General features: G+C 36.3%; 1 protein-coding gene across 2 annotated transcripts in view; it reads right to left on the bottom strand.

The window, feature by feature from the left end:
• The window catches only part of FAM199X (family with sequence similarity 199, X-linked), a 29,286-nt gene continuing 18,571 nt past the window's right edge, over positions 6,524-17,238 (bottom strand). The window contains exons 3-6 of one of the 2 annotated variants that reach the window (XM_003135275.6): positions 16,399-16,548; positions 15,728-15,889; positions 14,313-14,579; positions 6,524-13,027 (exon numbers count right to left, since the gene is read on the bottom strand). In XM_003135275.6, coding sequence (XP_003135323.1) covers positions 12,857-13,027; positions 14,313-14,579; positions 15,728-15,889; positions 16,399-16,548 — 750 coding nt within the window. In that variant the 3' untranslated portion in view covers positions 6,524-12,856. The remainder of the gene's footprint in view (positions 13,028-14,312; positions 14,580-15,727; positions 15,890-16,398; positions 16,549-17,238) is intronic. The other variant, XM_005673785.3, reaches the window with a different exon arrangement.

Raw genomic sequence — 17,238 nt, 5'->3', positions numbered from 1 at the left:
CACTTATTTGCTAGTGCTTAATACAGTGCCTAGCATACAGGAGGCATCCAGCAGATATTGCTGAATCCATAGATGAGGAAGCAGCAGCTGAGTTTTCCTTTGCAACATTAACAAGGATGAAACAGGAAGTCATTCCGCTGTGTATTTAGTAAATAACGTATTTGTTATCTATTGCTGCCTAACAAATTACCCCAAAATTTAGCAGCTTAAAACAACACGCATTTATTATCTCATAGTTTCTGTGGGTCAGGAAGCTGGACATGACTTAGGTGCTTGAGATTAGGCTCTCTCACAAGGCTGCAGTTGTTCTCGAGGCGCCACTGGAAAGGATCCACTTCCTAGCTCACTCACAATGGTTGGCAGGATTCAGTTCCTCGTGGGCATTTTTACCAAGGCCTCAGTCCCTTGGTTCCTTACTATGAGGGCCTCTCTGCAGAGCATGTCACAGGATGGCAGCTTGCTTCATCAGCATGAGCAACCAAGAGGACAGGAGAAATTACAAGACAGACAGATGTCAGTCTTCTGTAAACTAATCACAGACGTGACATCTTACCCCTTTTGCTGTATTCTGTCACTTAAAGCAAGTCACTAGGTCCAGCCCACATCAAGGGAAGGGTATAACACAAAGCAGTGAATCGCTGTGATCTTTGGGGGTCACATCAGAATGTTGAGTAGACTGGCTGATTTGAGTGTAGGATAAATGAAGAAACTGCACAGAAGATGAAGCTGGAAAGTAGACTGAGGTCAGGCCAACCATGGAGGGGTCAGGCCATCTCTCCAGGAGGTAGAGATGTCTGAACTTTGTTCTGATGCTCACTACTCAAAATGTAGTTCATGTTATCAGCAGCATGCATATCACACCTAAATATTTGCTAGAAAGACAGAACCTCAGGCTCTTACCACAGACCCATGGGATCAGAGTCTGCCATTGTAACAAGATCCTATGTACATTAAAGTTTTTTAAATGCTGCTCTTGTTACTGAGGAGGAGAAAACAGCTTTTGTAAAGACTGAAACATGAAAGGAAAAGGAGGAATGAATCAAAGATGACTACATGTTTTGAGAACACAAGATTATTAGGAGATTTATAGAAGACTACAGTTGACCCTCAGTATCTGTGGTTCCCATACTTCATTCTGCATTAGAATCACCTGAGGAGCTTTTACAAAGAGGTGCCCAGCTCCTTGGAGAAATGCTGATTCTAGGGCTGGAGCATCTTGTAGAAAAATAAAGTGCTGAAAATACAAAAGGATATGGGTAGCTCAAAGGGGAACTGGAGCTAACCTCTTAAGAGTTCCCAACATCCAAAGCTGTAAATATTTGAGCATCTAAATAAATAACATATTACTAGGTCATAACCCAAAGTAAAAAATAAATATCCATTAATTCATAACTGATATAAATGACTGAATACATAAATAAATGGAGAGGTCAATTTTCCATAGAGAATTCCTAGTAATATATGCAGATATTTCACTCTCCAGGAGGTAAAACCCGTTTGCCCTCTGCCACTGAGTGTGAGCTGAACTGAGTGACTTGCTTCAAGAAAAAAAAAAAAAAAAGAGAATGAGAAGTTTCTGAAAAAATAGTAGCTTTGCAATTAAGAGCCTGGGAAACACTGATAAATTTAGCCTGACTAGTGTTAATTTATGCTGACAGTATGTACTCTTCAAGATGATGTGATGAGAATGGTACCTCACTTTTGTGGTAATCCTCCCCAAATCTCAAAACCCCAGTCTAACCATGAGAAAAACCCAAACTGAGGATGACATTCTATAAAATACCTCACCAATTCTCCTTATATTCATCAAGAGAATGAAAAACCAGTAAAGACAGAAACTCAGACCAGGGGAAGCTAAGGGGACATGATGATTCAGTGCAATGAAGACTCCTGGACTGGATTCTGGAAGATAAAAGACATTAGTGTCAAAACTAGTGAAATCTGAATAATGAATGATGAAATAACTTTGAGTATAGCTGTAGTTTAGGTAATAGTTATGTACCAATGTTAATTTCTTAATTTTGACAAATGTACCATAATTAAGATATTAACTTTAGGGCACTGGGTAACAGGTTTACAGGAACTTTGTACTATTTTTACAACTTTTCTATAAACCTAAAATGATTCCCAAATAAAATGTTCATTATAAAACAGACATCCAGGCCTCACGTCTGAGATTCTAATTTGTCTGGGTAAGTGAGGGGGAGTGATGGTTAACCATCATTATTTTCTAGAAATTCCCCAGATGATTCTATTGTTCAGCAGGGTAGAAAATTATTATATTAGTGGTTCTCAAACTCAGGTGTGCATCAGAATCCTCGGGGGGTGGAGGGCTTGCCAGGCCCCCACCCTGAGTTTGTGATTTATAGTAGGTCTGGGGGTGGGGCCTGAGAATTGCACCTCTCACAAGTTGTCAAGTGATATGATTTTGCTGGTGTGGGCTCCACACTTTAACCACTGCTGTATACCAGCATCCTATGGTGATTTTTCTCAAAACACTATGAAAAGTAACAGCATGATACAAAGCAGTGTGATTCAATATAAAGAACACTAGTCTTCAGCTCAAGAGACTTGAATTCTAGTCCTCAATTTGTCATCATTCAACTATAGGACCTAGATGAAGCACTTAATACCTCTCTTAGCCTCAAGCTTCTCATTTGTAAAATAGACTGGTTAATTGACCATTAAATCAAAAGAAAAATCTCTTTCAGTTTTTCAGATTGCCATCCAGTTCTGTTATCTCAGATTTGATAAGCAATTCCAAGATGTCTAACCCAGTATTTCTAAAATATTAGTGGAAAGAGTTCCCGCCGTGGCTCAGTGGTTAACAAACCTGACTGGTATCCATGAGGACTCAGGTTCGATCCCTTGCCTTGCTCAGGGGGTTAAGGATCTGGCATTGCAGTAAGCTATGGTGTAGGTCACAGATGTGGCTCAGATCCCCGAGTTCCTGTGGCTGTGGCCAGCAGCTGCAGCTCCAATTCAACCCCTAGCCTGGGAACTTCCATATGCCACAGGTGCAGCTGTTAAAAATAAATAAACAAAATCCAGGAGTTCCCATTGTGGCTCAGCGGTAATGAACCCGACTAGTAACCATGAGGAGGTGGGTTTGATCCCTGGCCTTGCTCAGTGGGTTAAGGACCTGGCGTGGCCGTGAGCTGTGGTGTAGTTCGAAAACTCGGCTCGGATCTGGTGTTGCTGTGGCATAGGCAGGCAGTTGTAGCTCAGATTAGACTCCTAGCCTGGGAACCTCCATATGCCGCAGGTGCGGCCCTAAAAAGACAAAAGATAAAAAAAGTGTTTTTTAAAAAACATTAGTGGAAGATTTTTCTCTAAAATACATGCTACAATCATGAAGTAACGAAGATAATTTAATCAATAAGGCAGAGCTAATACATCCAAATTAATAACATCCTCATTTCATGTCATCACCATACACCTCATCCAAATATGTCACTGCCCAAAATATTTCTGAAACTCCTCTAATATACATCAAAGCTAGTTTTTAGGCCATACAAGAAAAACAGTCTTACTACTTTTAAAATCACACCTCAATGACTAAAAGCCAGCTTTCTCACCCACATTAGCCACCAGACAGCCCTTCAAATGACCCTTGGTTATTTCTAAATTCCAAAATTGCTCTAAAAGAACAGTCTTAGCCATTAGGGGGAAGAAAATTTATTTAAGAATTTGATAAAAGATATGCAGACCTCCCCAGAAAAATACATCAGCATGCAAAATAATTTTAATCCGTAGACTCTTAGAAACTCCCAATCTGGGGAGATAAAAGATTTACCACTACTAGGAAAATCCAAATGTTCCAAAAAGACTCAGAAGGAATCATCTGGAGCCAACTCATCTGAAAGAAACAAATGCACAATATGAAAAGCACTGGACTTGGGCTGTGAATAAGGCACCTCAAGATATGGCTTCTGACATGGCTGTCACTGACCAGTTTGGAGCCAAGAAGTCACTTTCCTCTTAGTGTCAATTTCTACATTTGCAAAATGGAGGAGAAAAGGGGATTGAGCTACATCAATGGTTCTCCATGTGTTCATTGGCCCAGCATCAATATCACCTAGGAACTCAATAAAAATGCCTACTGAATCAGAAACTCTAGGAGTGGGGCCTGGCCATCTGTATTTTAACAAGCCCTCCAGGGGATTCTGATGACACTCAAGTTTGAGAACCACCAAGCTAAATGATCCCTAAAGTCCCTTATACTCTAAAATTCTACAAATTTATTTGGAAAATATAAACTTCAGTAAGTGAAAATACAAAATCAAAACCAACAGTGTCAGTCACATCTGTTTAAAAAGATTCAACTATACTTCATTTTAAAAAAGAAGAGGTTGGAGTTCCCTTTGTGGCTCACTGGTTAACAAATGTGACTAGGATCCATGAGGATGCAGGTTCAATCCCTGGCCTCCCTCAGTGGGTTAAGGATCCAGCATTACCGTGAGCTGTGGTGTAGGTCGCAGATGCGGCTCAGATCTGACATTGCTGTGGTGCGGGCCGGCGGCTGCAGCTCCAATTCAAACCCCTAGCCTGGGAACTTCCATATGCCACAGGTGCAGCCATAAAAAACAAAAAAGTAAAAAATAAATACATTTAAAAAGAGGTTTTCTAAAATTAATTTCTAAGGGATAAAAGGCTAAGAATCTCTACCTTATGTCTCCCACAGTACCCTTACATAATTCTTTACAAATACCAGGTATTCATATCCTTACCATGTGGTACAATTTTGGCTGAAAAAAAACTTCTTTGACCCAGAGGTAGGTGAGACAGAAAATACCTGGTTCAATTTATTTGAACAGTTAGTTCCTTCCCTTCTGCCTGCTATCCAAATTATTCCATGGCTTTATTCACAAAGTAGCAAGAAAACAACTGGGATTTGTTTTTACCTAAAAGCAACAGACATCTCATTTTCACTGAAAATTTCCTCAAGATACAGTATCAGGACTTATCAAGCAATAAAAATAATTATTCTACCTTAGTGCTAACTAAAGCAGGATTAGTTTGAAATTAATAAGACTGGGGTTCCCATCGTGGCTCAGCAGAAATGAATCTGACTAGCATCCATAAGGACGCAGGTTCGATCCCTGGCCTCGCTCAGTGGGTTAAGGATCTGGCATTGCCATGAGCTGTAGTGTAGGTCGCAGACGCAGCTCGGATCTGACATTGCTGGGGCTGTGGTGGAGGCAGGCAGCTGCAGCTCCAATTCAACTCCTAGCCTGGCAACCTCCATATACTGCGGGTGTGGCCCTAAAAAGACAAAAAAAAAAAAAAAAAAAAAACAAATTAATAAGACCAATGGCTATGGTTTTGATTTCAAACAAGCCAGATAATTGATAAGGAATTATTTTTATTGAGGTATGATATCACAGTTTTGTATATAATAGAAGTACCGTTTTTTTTTTTTTTTAAGAAATCTGATATATAATCTTTAAAAATGTCACCTGTGAGCTTTAGTATCACTGGGTGTTGCAGTAAGGTGAGTGGATGGGAGGATAAAAGAAATAAGATTGGCCATGAGAGAAGAGTTGAAGTAGATATGGTTATGTGGGTATTAATTTTACTGTCCTACTTGAAAATTTTTAAAAGACAAAGCAGAAAAATATATCAATTCAATTATCTCCTGGTTTTGAGAAAAAAGAATAAGCATGTAACAGAGGATCCTGGCAACCAAATGAATAAACTGGAATGTTAAAAATGATATTTACCCATTATAAGGGGAAGTAACACTGTACCTAAATTAGTATCTATCAACCTATTACTAAGAAACACAGATAATAGAAACATCCCACTTGTCAGACTCAAATAACAGTGACTCCATTAAGGCTCTCACAGCACAAGAATAAAGAAATACTCTGAGGGGTGATTCTGAAACTCATACTTCCACTTATTTATAAGCAGGTTTTTTTTTTTAATGGAGTGTTTAAAAGTTTACATCCAAGTATTATCACTTAAAATTGATTTTGCATCAGGGAAGGATGAACTGAGAAAACTCCATGGCAGTACTCTTTGCAACAATAAAAACAGAAATTGGCACCCAATTTCCACATTATTCAAACATTAGGTCACATTCGTAGTAAAATGAAATAGTCAACATTTGAGAAATTTCTCCACTGAGATAGTGGCTTTAGTGAAGTAAAAAATTCACTCTCCTTCCCATACCAATCACTCCTAACAAGGTAACTGTGGGCAGCAGTTTTGAGTCACTGATTACTGTCGACTGGTAAAATAATGATAGTGGTCACTACATAAAACATCAAATCTCTAGACTAGTACTATTCACAAGAACTTTCTGTGATGATGGAAATGTTCTGTATCCTGTATTTTCCAATACAGAAGCCTCCTGCTATATGCTACTAGTAGCACTTGAAGTGGTGCTAATGGCACCGAGGAATTAAATTTTAATTTGAATTCATCTAAATAGGTACATGTGGCTAGTGGTTACCATAATGAACAGCATATACAGCTCTAGAGTACCTAAGGGAAGAAAAACACACACACTTATGTATATGTTTCACTCAATATCTAACTCACATTTATTAAAAATTGAAGATTACAGAAAAGCAGGAATAATATTGGCTTTATTAAACAAGCTCAATTAACCTACCTTTGACTAATAAATCAAAGTATTTAATATCACAAAAGGAATTTTGAGCATGAGGTCAGTTCCAACCTCTGAAATTAAAAACAAAAGAAAAGCAGCTAGGACAGTTTCTGAAGGAGAGAGCAACCACAGACCTCCCTCTAGTGGCAAGAGATAAAGTTGCTGCTGAAAAGTTAAATTGCTGCTGTACCTATACATAAAACTGCTCACAGACATTTCTTTTATATAATTACAACTGAAAAACTCTAGAACAATATGTAAGGAAAATTATATTTTTTAAACAAGGATTTGACCTAATTTTCATTTAACTATGAAAGCTGAACTCTCCAGAAATCTGATCTTTCCAGGAAAAAAAAATAATGATTTGACAATGACATTTGGGAAATTGGGGCTTTCACAAAGCAAAAGTTTATAGAGGCTTAACCAAACTGTGAGCAAAAGAAAAGAGAGCAGTTCTTCTCTGTTGATAAATGTTCTGGGATGGGACATGAAAAGGAGTGGATTCAGAAGTATAAAGTAGTAAGCAGCAGTGGGTTTGTAAAAATTCATGGTACATCAAAAGAGACAATTTAAAATATTACAAGCTCTTAATAATGAAAACACTTTTCATTCTTAAAATGAGTTTCAAAAGACAGCTCTGCCACATTGCCATTTTAATTACAAGCATACATACTCATTTAGATTTAACTATTGAACTACTTACTCTCAAGTACAAGAAGGAACTCAAAATAGAAATGACTTGTGTTACAGCTATTGTTTTTCCCTCACGGCTTCAGGAAAAACAGCTTTTATATACACTGTAGTAAGTACAGAATGTACAGAAGACAGTTATATATACAAAAGTGCATTAATATAGTAATACATTTAGCAGAAATACAGGAAAAAAATCCTGGTTAACAATCTGATACATTACAGTATTTAAGACTACTTGAAGATTCTCCAAACCAGTCAACTTCCTACTTGCTTTGGTTATGATATTGATGCTACATAACTAACCTTTGAAACTAAAAAAAACAAAAACAAAAACAAAAAAACACAAATTTTTAACCATCTGTGAAATGTTTTACATATAATTAATAGCTTTTGACAACAGTTCTATAAAACTCCCAATGTAAAGATTTAGAATGGATAATAGCTGTATCTAAATTAGAATGATCAAAGAGGAAATTAAATTGATCCACTACAGGAACAGACATGGTCTGCTCCATTCCTAAAAGCCTCTGCTAGATAACCTAACCCCAAAGTCTCAACTTAAATCCAAGTTGGTCAGCTACTATTTAAAGAGCAAGCAGCTCCACAAAACAAGCCATGGCTTCAGGCCACTGTTCCTTAGAACAATTCAGAATAGGTAAGTGTTAACTTGTCATTTATACATATTAATTCTACAACTACCTTTATATAGTCAAAATGCATATGTATAATTAGAGCAATTCTCCCCTTTTGTACCCCCATCCCTCACCACAAAAAAAGAACACAGATTTTCACAGGTTCCACTGACCACAAAGATGTAACAAAGAAATCTGACAATAAAAGCGTTACATATTGAAATCAGAGAAGACCAAATCAGTTTTTCCAAGTTCAGTATGAATATCGAATTAAAAATTAATTTACCATTATGTGATCTAGATTAAAACATTAATAACCTTGATTTAAATTATAATTATGAGGGGGGCTGAAAAACAATTTTAATATTATAAAAAATATAAAAATAAAATTTTAGTGAGTCAACCCAAATCTTCGGCTATACCATGCAATTTCCTTACTCTTAACAGCCAGTTACTTAGAGGAATTTTCAGAGTTCCTTCTAAGCCTTTTGGAATAAGTAAGTTATTTCCAAAAAAATAAGAATTAAGCATATCTAAGGAGCTATATTTCAGATACTTTGCTGACAGGGATGCCTAGATCTAAATACCTTTCGGATGCTTCTCGCCCACTTAGCATAATTTCATTGTAAAGATAAAATTTATCTTACTTTGTCAGACTTAAAATGAATCCAAAGTTACCACAGTACATGTGTATACAAATACTTATTTTCTACCTAATAGTCGTTTTAAAGATTAAGTTTACCTGTAAGTTTAGACATGTTGAATGTCAGTGTGTTCAACATCAATACTACGATTTGAAAATAGCTGGAAAATTCCTGTCAACCATCTCAAACTATAAACTAACTTCAAGTAATCCCCTTCCCAATTCTGAGCAAACATTTTTCTTATAGATAGAAGTGCTAAAAGGTAATCTGTTAAAGGGAAGGGACATGTTTGGCTATCACACGAATGAATACAAAAGAATCTCTATAAAGTTAACTAGAGAATCAACTTGCCATATAATCTCTGTTCTTGAAGTATTTCTGCCTTGAAAATTCTCTCTCCAGAGTTATCTGGGTTTAAAAAGTATTCTGGTTTATGACATTTTTCAGGGAAAAAATAAAAGGAAAACATTAAGCTATAATTTAGATAAAACTTCAGTATTCTTCAGTGACCTAACTGGGCCAAGAATAAAGTTACACAAATGAAATTTAAGATGTGAAGTTTTTTGTTTTGCTATACACTCTATTATTCATTGATTGGTTCGATTTAATGCCTTTACTTACTGATATCCAACAGCAGGGGCATTTTATAGAAACGAATTACAACATTTACATTTGAGTTTGGAAAAGCCTGACACTGATGAAAAGTATAGAGTTCACCTTTAAGGCACATGAGGCTATAAAGAGTAAGCCACAAACAGAGAACTGCTAGAGAATCCTGGAAACAAGACGTCTATATTTGTCATGTACTAACATTTTTGGCTTGAATATGAAGACATTTGATTTAAGTTTCACAATTTTTAAAGCTAATCAGAACCTGGATACTTTTGTAAGTAGTTTTTTGAATTTTTTCCTTCGTGAGGGTTTTTCGTACTTTTAAGAGCTGAATAAAATGAGATGTTCACTGTATCCATAGTCATCAAATTGCAAGCATGTTTCTGGGATTAATTTAGCAATATTTAGTTAGTAACCAAAAGGACTGACAAGATGGGCAAAACTGCCACAGCCTAACTAAAAATGAAACAAATCTCAAGGGAAAAAAAAAGTGTTATTTTACTCTCAGTCCTTCTTGGGACAGCATGAATTAGCCCCTTACACTCTATTATACATTAGACTACATGGCCTGACTTTAATTCAGTTGCAAAACTGTAGATAAACACGTACCATTTTGTTTAAACTCAAGGTTCACACTTTTAAAAACTGGGATAGGGACTGACAGACCTCTATAAGATCCCTTTTTCCCAGTTTTGTTGAGATAATTGACATACATATAAGATTTCTAATAAAATGTTTCTGGATGAATCTGAGGGAATTTTATCATGCCCTCAGTTAACAAGGCTTATTTTTAACAGGAAAGACTCATTTGCTCCAATGTCAATTCTCTACAGATAAGAACTGACACTGGAACAAATAAGTCTCATTTCTTTTTTTTTTAATGGCCAAACTTGCAGCATATGGAAGTTCCCAGGCTAGGGGTTGAATCAGAGCTGCAGCTGAGGCCTACACCACAGCCACAGCAACACCGGATCTGAGCTGCACCTGTGACCTAGGCTGCAGCTGTGGCAATGCCAGATCCTTAACCCACTGAGCAGAAGGCCAGGGATTGAACCTGCATCCTCACAGAGAAAAGGTAGGGTCCTTAACCCACTGAGCCACAAAGGGAACTCCAAGTCTCACATTTTTATAATTTGTTAGGGTTTGTATTTAAAAAGTAAAAAATATTGAGTTGGATTTGTTTTAAATGAACTCAGAAAAGAGACCAGACTGTATTACCTATTCTAAGAAAGAAGTAATTCAAACTTGATCTACATGAGACATTAAAACCAAAAATAAAAAAAATAGCGCATTAACAAAGATAAGAGAATTTTTTGTCTTTTGCTATTAGGTTTTTTTTTTTTTTTTTTGCGGCGGGGGGATAGAAGACTTTGTAATCTCCCTCTTTGATCATAAGAAACCCAAGTTATTTAAATTTTTTAATTTTCTTTCAATCTCTTCTGAGCCAACTTAATGAGCTATCTCTAATTTACTGTACCATAAAGACAGTGCATCCAGATTTACCAAAATTTCATGGCACACTTTACTATAAACACTCAAACCGTTATAAACTTTAAAGATTGGCTTTGTGGCACTTTGGTAAGCTTGATCAATAGTGATTTAAGTTAAATCTAGGGTGATAAGACTGCGTGACTATTGGGAGAGTAGAGGAATTGGTCTTATTACATCATGACCCTGTTTAGGATTTTTTTACTAACCACTGTCAAGTAAGTTATCACCAAGTATTTAATAGATAAATGCTGCTCTATGGTCTCCAAAAGTGGCCTGTTTCCCTTGAAGAGTAGGTAAAGAGAACAGGCAATCATTCTCTGGAATTTTGCTGTTGCTAAGAGCAGGTAGAGAATTCAGCTGTATTTGCTTTTCTCTCCATTTACTCTTCCTAGATTTTGAAGGGAAAACACAACGAGGTGGACCCCTTCCATCTTCCTCAGAGTATTTTGGGATCTTTCCCAAAGCTCTCTTTGGGCCTTCTAAGCTAGTTAGGAGCACCAAAGAGGGGGTAAGAGGAAAGTAAGAAGGACTACTCCAACTGATAACCATATACACATATATACTTTAAAAATTTTTAAAGTATGAATTTAGTAGTCTTCGAAATGTTACAATCATACCACAGACCTCAGCAAAGCTGCAATGTATCAATTTCTTTCCCTCAGTTTCAATTCTTTAACCTTAGAAACCAAAATGGAATCAAAATTTCAAAACACATGATTGTAAGCAAAGGTTAAGCCTTTATATCAAATGAGAATTAAGAGTTTAAGTTATTCATCTTTTTAACAATTGATATGATACAATGTGAAAAAAAGTAGCAATCTATCAACATCTGACTCCAGAGTTTAAAAAAATATTGATTGCAACTCCTCCTACAAAAGCATGATTACCTCCCAAGTTTCCATAATAAAAAGAAAATTATGAAAGTCACAAAGCAGCTTGATTGTCAGTAGTATCAGTTTCCATTTTCTTTAACCCATGTGAATGTTTAAAGATGTGTGGGAAAATAAAAGGAATCACACTACTTCTAATGTTCATGATGACAAACTCCATGAAAATACTTTAAAAGACTCCATGATTTCACATTTAAAATTAGAGTTCTATTAGTAGCCAAGAAGCTAAATTTTTTTTTTCTGCATCTCACTGCTCAGTGTACATCTAGCGATTTATTGAGTTTAGCAGAACTGTAAGGGTTTTCTTTAGTTAATTTTGAACAATAACCTATTCACATGCCAAAAGCTGTTATAGCAATTATTTTAAAATTAGAGCTGTGCTGAAAATAAAAAGACCTACAGAAAGAACTTAATAGAGATATCTTCTGCCTTTAAGACAATTTCACAGCCTAGAATTTCAAAAAGCAGTGGAAAAGCAGAATTGGTTGTTCTGCTTAATTGATTTCTCCATTTGAATGTTAATCAACATAGTATCAAGTCTAAAATTCAGCTACTAGTAACATTTTCTCAGTAGTCATCACTTACAGAAAAGATTCTGAATTCACATAAAGTGAAAAACAAAACAAAGATATTAGGGCCTTTTTTTTACACTTTTGAGTTAATAATGAATGAAAACAGATAGAACTAAACTTAATGAAGGCACTATTGTAAACAGCAATCCACACTTCACCTCCACAACTGCAAAAAAAGATGTCCACTAGAAATTTAGAATTACACTATGGCCCTTTAAAAAAACTAAGTAATTGTAACATTAAGAAGGAAACTGAATAATGATCTCCACACATGTATACTGACATAATACACTATTTGTCAGCAATACCTTGAAATCTTCTAAACTGTAAAAGTACTAGTCTGAAAAAGCCCATTTAACCACCCTAAAGTTTAAATAGTTAAAACATTTACTAAATCAGTGGTTCTTAAAACTAGAGTGTGTGGCAGAATAATCTGGTGCCTGTTAAAACACAATGCTAGGCCTCTCCGCCAGAATTTCTGATTCACTAGGTCTTGGGGTGGGGCCCAAGAATATGCATTCCTAACAACTTCTCAGGTGATGCTGAAGCGGCTGACTCAAGGACCAGCTGCTGAGAACCACTGACCTAAATTATTAAAGGTACATAAGCACAGCTCTAACCAAAAGTTTGGTCAAGATGCATGTAAACAAATAAGGATAGAATACTTTAATGCTTAGAAAGAACACTGATAAAGTCACCCTTATTACATCAGAACATCTACATCTGCTTCATGGTCTTCCTCAGTCACTTTCAAGGACAGCACTTCTTCATTAAGGAAGAGCCCACTGAGCCTCTCCTTCCGAGCCTGCCTTTGCTCTTTCAGCTGCCTCTTGCGTAAGGCCTTCTGCTGTAACTTCCGCTGCTTGGATCGCTTCTGTCAAAATAAAAATTTCTAAATCAGTAAAGTTCAGTTCAGGCATATCCACCCCAAAGTATTTTATGGATCAAATTCTACACTTTCAGATTAGGAATGTTCAAATTCCTCTGCAGTACATCCTGGTTCCAGTAAGTGAGCCAAAAGCTTAGACTTGAAAATGATTCAAGATTCTATATATATATGGTATTTGATGAGTGACTCTTCTGAGAGGGAAGGGTTGAACCTTGATCATCTGACCAATTATGGATAACCAATCATTTTCTAAGACTTTTTAAATATCAAATTAAGGCACACTGGTGTCAGTGCAGGGTAATAAACATGTAGTGAACAAATGTAGAGAACTCTGCCAAAATCTCTAGTACTTATGCTTTTAAAGGGGCCTTGCATCCAAAAGCACTAGCAATTTTATAATGGCTAGGAAAGAACCATGTCTTTTTCATATTAAGCAAATACCATCTTAAAAGCCCATTAGAAATTCAGTGGGTACTCTATTCCTCGTCACTGGTGAATGGATGCCAAAAATGAATGACCACATATCCAGAGGAAACCCTTGGCAACCAAGAAAACTGGCTATGTTTCTGCTACTTCGGTAAGAACCAGGGAAGGAATCACTATCTATCTTCTAGTCACCACTGGGTTCCCAAAGAGTTATAGAGATACTCTTATCATATCCATATGTTGGCTCTAGACTGTGGCCACTGCAAAGAACCAAACTCCCCTGCTAAGCATCACAGAACCATTCCCTATACACTTAAACTTCCTATTTTTTAATGTTCCCAATAATATCACACAGAATTTTTTCAACTGTGAAAAGAATAGACAGAAATGAGAGAAAGCATTATTACATTTTAAAACGAGTTAAGAAGAAACATTCAAGATTAAAACATTAAGAAAACACTTACACACAAAAGACATATACGGAACATTTTTAGGAGCGAATAGACAGCAACATCAGCAACATAGTAAGATCCGCTCAATAGTAAGTTGCAGTCAGTATTGCAATCTTGAGACTCACTCATTATTTCCATCAATTTATCTTACTTAAAACAGACACAAAAATCAGATAAAATTGAAGGTGATATGGCTGTGGGTCAAAACAGCTTTTCAAAGCACTCAGCCTAGAGGGCTTTGTTCAATAGCAGAGAATCCTGCTTGTTCAATTAAAACCAAAACCCACAGGCATCTAGACAGCAGGATAATTTTAACTCTCCAAGAAATTTATATGAAGGAATACTAATGTTAATATTGAAAGGTAAAGTTTTGTATTGATTAGACGTTTTACTTTTGAATCCCGAATCCGCTCTGCTGCACTTGCAGACAAGTTGCTGTCACTGTGTGCTCGACTCATGTTGGCACTGGAGTTTGAAGCAGAGTTTCCAACACTGGACCCACTGCTGCTTGCAGAACTGACCATGCTGGCACTGCTGCTGCTGGCACTGGCACTGGCACCGCTCACTCCACTGGTGCTTGCGCAGCTGAAGTTGCTTCTCTTCCAGGCCTCTCTTGCAGGCCGTAGGCGAGGGCTATGCTCCTTGATATAGTTTCTGACCTTGGAAAGGACAGACAGAAACTGGTTAGTGTTGTTCCCTAATGTTCTGCCCTCAAAATACTGGAGGAAAGAAGAATACTGTACATATATTAAAGATTGTCAAAACTGCTACAGATGTACACAGGCAGAATATAAAGACTCTCTAAATGAACAAACAAGTACCAGAAAAATTGACAATTTTCAAAATTCTAGAATACAGATTATGAAGCTAGATTTTTTTAAAGGAAATAAAGTATAATCAGTAAGTGGAAGGCCACTAGTCTTCAGAATTTAGGATTTTAAGAAAATACCACTCAAAAACAGAAACTAACAATAAAAATAGATGAGATAAGGTATTTTTTTAAGGCCACCACTTAAGTTGATTTAAGTAAATTGCTGATTACATCTAAGATTAAGGTGTTTCTCAGATCTTAACTAGGGGCCCACAGTACCTGTCTTCAAATGCAAGGAATCAATTTACCATACTAATGAAAAATGGGCTGGAATGTAGAAAATTATAGTATGTCTGTTGAGAGAAATACCAAAATGAGAGAAATTTTTCACAAATGATAAATGCAAAAAAATTGTAAAAACCAAAACCAAAGTAGAATATTCAGCTATGTACCAGAGAAAAAGACTATATTTAGAAAATACTAGAAATGTGTATTTCAGAATAGCAGAAGAAAAATCAGCCAGGCTCAATTACTCCATAAGCCTACTTAAATTCCCCAGCTCAGATGTTCACTCAAGCACAGCTCTCAAAAATCAGTATTTTGATTCTGTCAATTGGTCTTTTTTAAGCTGAGTTAGAATAAATCTATACCTTAGCATAAACACCCCTTAAATTGTGAAATTATGTTTCAAAATCTACACAACTAAAAAGCAGGTTTTAGATGCCCATGATCTCAGAAAGGTACTGCTAGGTGAGATGTACATAGAACATCTTAAAACCACATGTTCTAATATTCACAGCAGTGATTTTGACCTTAATTATCTATGTATTTACATTTCACAGCAGTGATTTTGACCTTAATTATCTATGTATTTACATTTCACAGCAGTGATTTTGACCTTAATTATCTATGTATTTACATATGACTATTCAAGTATACATGGCATAAAACAATGGTATTTTCAATAGCTGTACAATCTGTATTTTCTTTACATACCTGCTTCAGTTTTTCATCTGTGAGACAGTTAAGTTCAATAATAAACTCACTGTCTGTAGGGGAGATTTGAGCAGAAGGATCAATTATTTTAATAATATCAAGTTGCTCCCGAAGACCCATCTCAGTACTGACTTTACGACTCAGATACTCAATATATTCCACCTATATGATGAAAAATTATAATAAATAAGATCAATGCCAAAACCTTTCATCTTTTAGTGAGTAATTTACAATGTTTTAAATATCAGAAGCACTTAATATTGTATTTGTTCCCTGCAAAACAATTAAAGCTCAAATTCATATTTACCAAGCAATCCAAATTTATCCAGTAGCTTTAAACAGGCAATAAATCAAGCTTCATATATTTTCCACCTATAATTAAGAATGGTGAGGAGTTCCTGTCATGGCTCAACGGTAACGAACCTGCCTAGTATCCATGAGGATGCAGGTTCAATCCCTGGCCTCACTCAGTGGGTTAAGGATCTGGCGTTGCCGTGACCTGTGGTGTAGGTCACAGGCATAGCTCGGATCCAGCGTTGCTATGGCTGTGGCATAGGCTGGCAGCTATATAGCTCTGATTCCACCCCTAGCCTGGGAACTTCCATATGCCAGAGGTGCAGCCCTAAAAAGACCAAAAACAAACAAAGAAAAAAGAATGTCAAGATCTCTACCTGCTCATCGTTTGTCATTGCACTCCAAGGAAGTTCATCTAAATTCCGGTGCTTGTTTTTCTTTTTAGGAAGCAGGCACGGTGAACTTGGAATACTGGGTATGACATCAGAAAGTACATCACTTCCACTGGCAATGTCACTGCCTGGTAACTTTATAAAAATAAAGAGAAGGGGGTAGGGAAAGTGAAATTTTTAAAAAGTAAAATTTAATGCCACAACATGTTTCGTATTTATTAAAAATTAATAAAAGGCTAATGCCAAATACAGAAGACATTAACTCTGATCCACTCCTATTTTAGACAAAGTAACAACATCAACATGATCTTTGTATATATAGTCACTCACTCAATGAGAGGTATTTTCCAAAAGCTTAAAATCACAATCAAGACTTGTTAAAATGCTAACTTAAGAGTCAATCATCATTAAGGTTTTAAATTCGTAATGCGAATGTACACTAAGGCTAACACAGCATAATGAACATGGAGCTCCTGTCTCCATCTCAGGAGACTTGAGTGATTTGCCACTACCTGGCTTTTTGTCATACACTGTGCTAGACATACTGCCAATATAAGGACAAATAAATCATGGCCCCTGTCAAGTCAGTATTAATAACCTCAAGACAATTAAAATAATTTAAAATATGTTGTTAATATAAAGAAAAACACATAAGGACCAGAAGTATTATTTAAAAAAAACTAGAAAAAATGGTAAGAGACAACATGTCAATAAGGGAGAAAGCAAGCAAGCCTATCACACAAAAAAATCAAATCAGCAAAAAGATGTGCTATAGTTTTATACTGCCTATTAAAAGCCAGTTAGAATGGATTTAATTTTTTATAG

This window comes from Sus scrofa, chromosome X, assembly GCF_000003025.6.
Source record: "Sus scrofa isolate TJ Tabasco breed Duroc chromosome X, Sscrofa11.1, whole genome shotgun sequence".
In the NCBI taxonomy this organism is placed as follows: domain Eukaryota; kingdom Metazoa; phylum Chordata; class Mammalia; order Artiodactyla; family Suidae; genus Sus; species Sus scrofa.
Note: the sequence above shows the minus strand (reverse complement) of the source record. Positions and strands in the feature narration are given on the sequence as shown.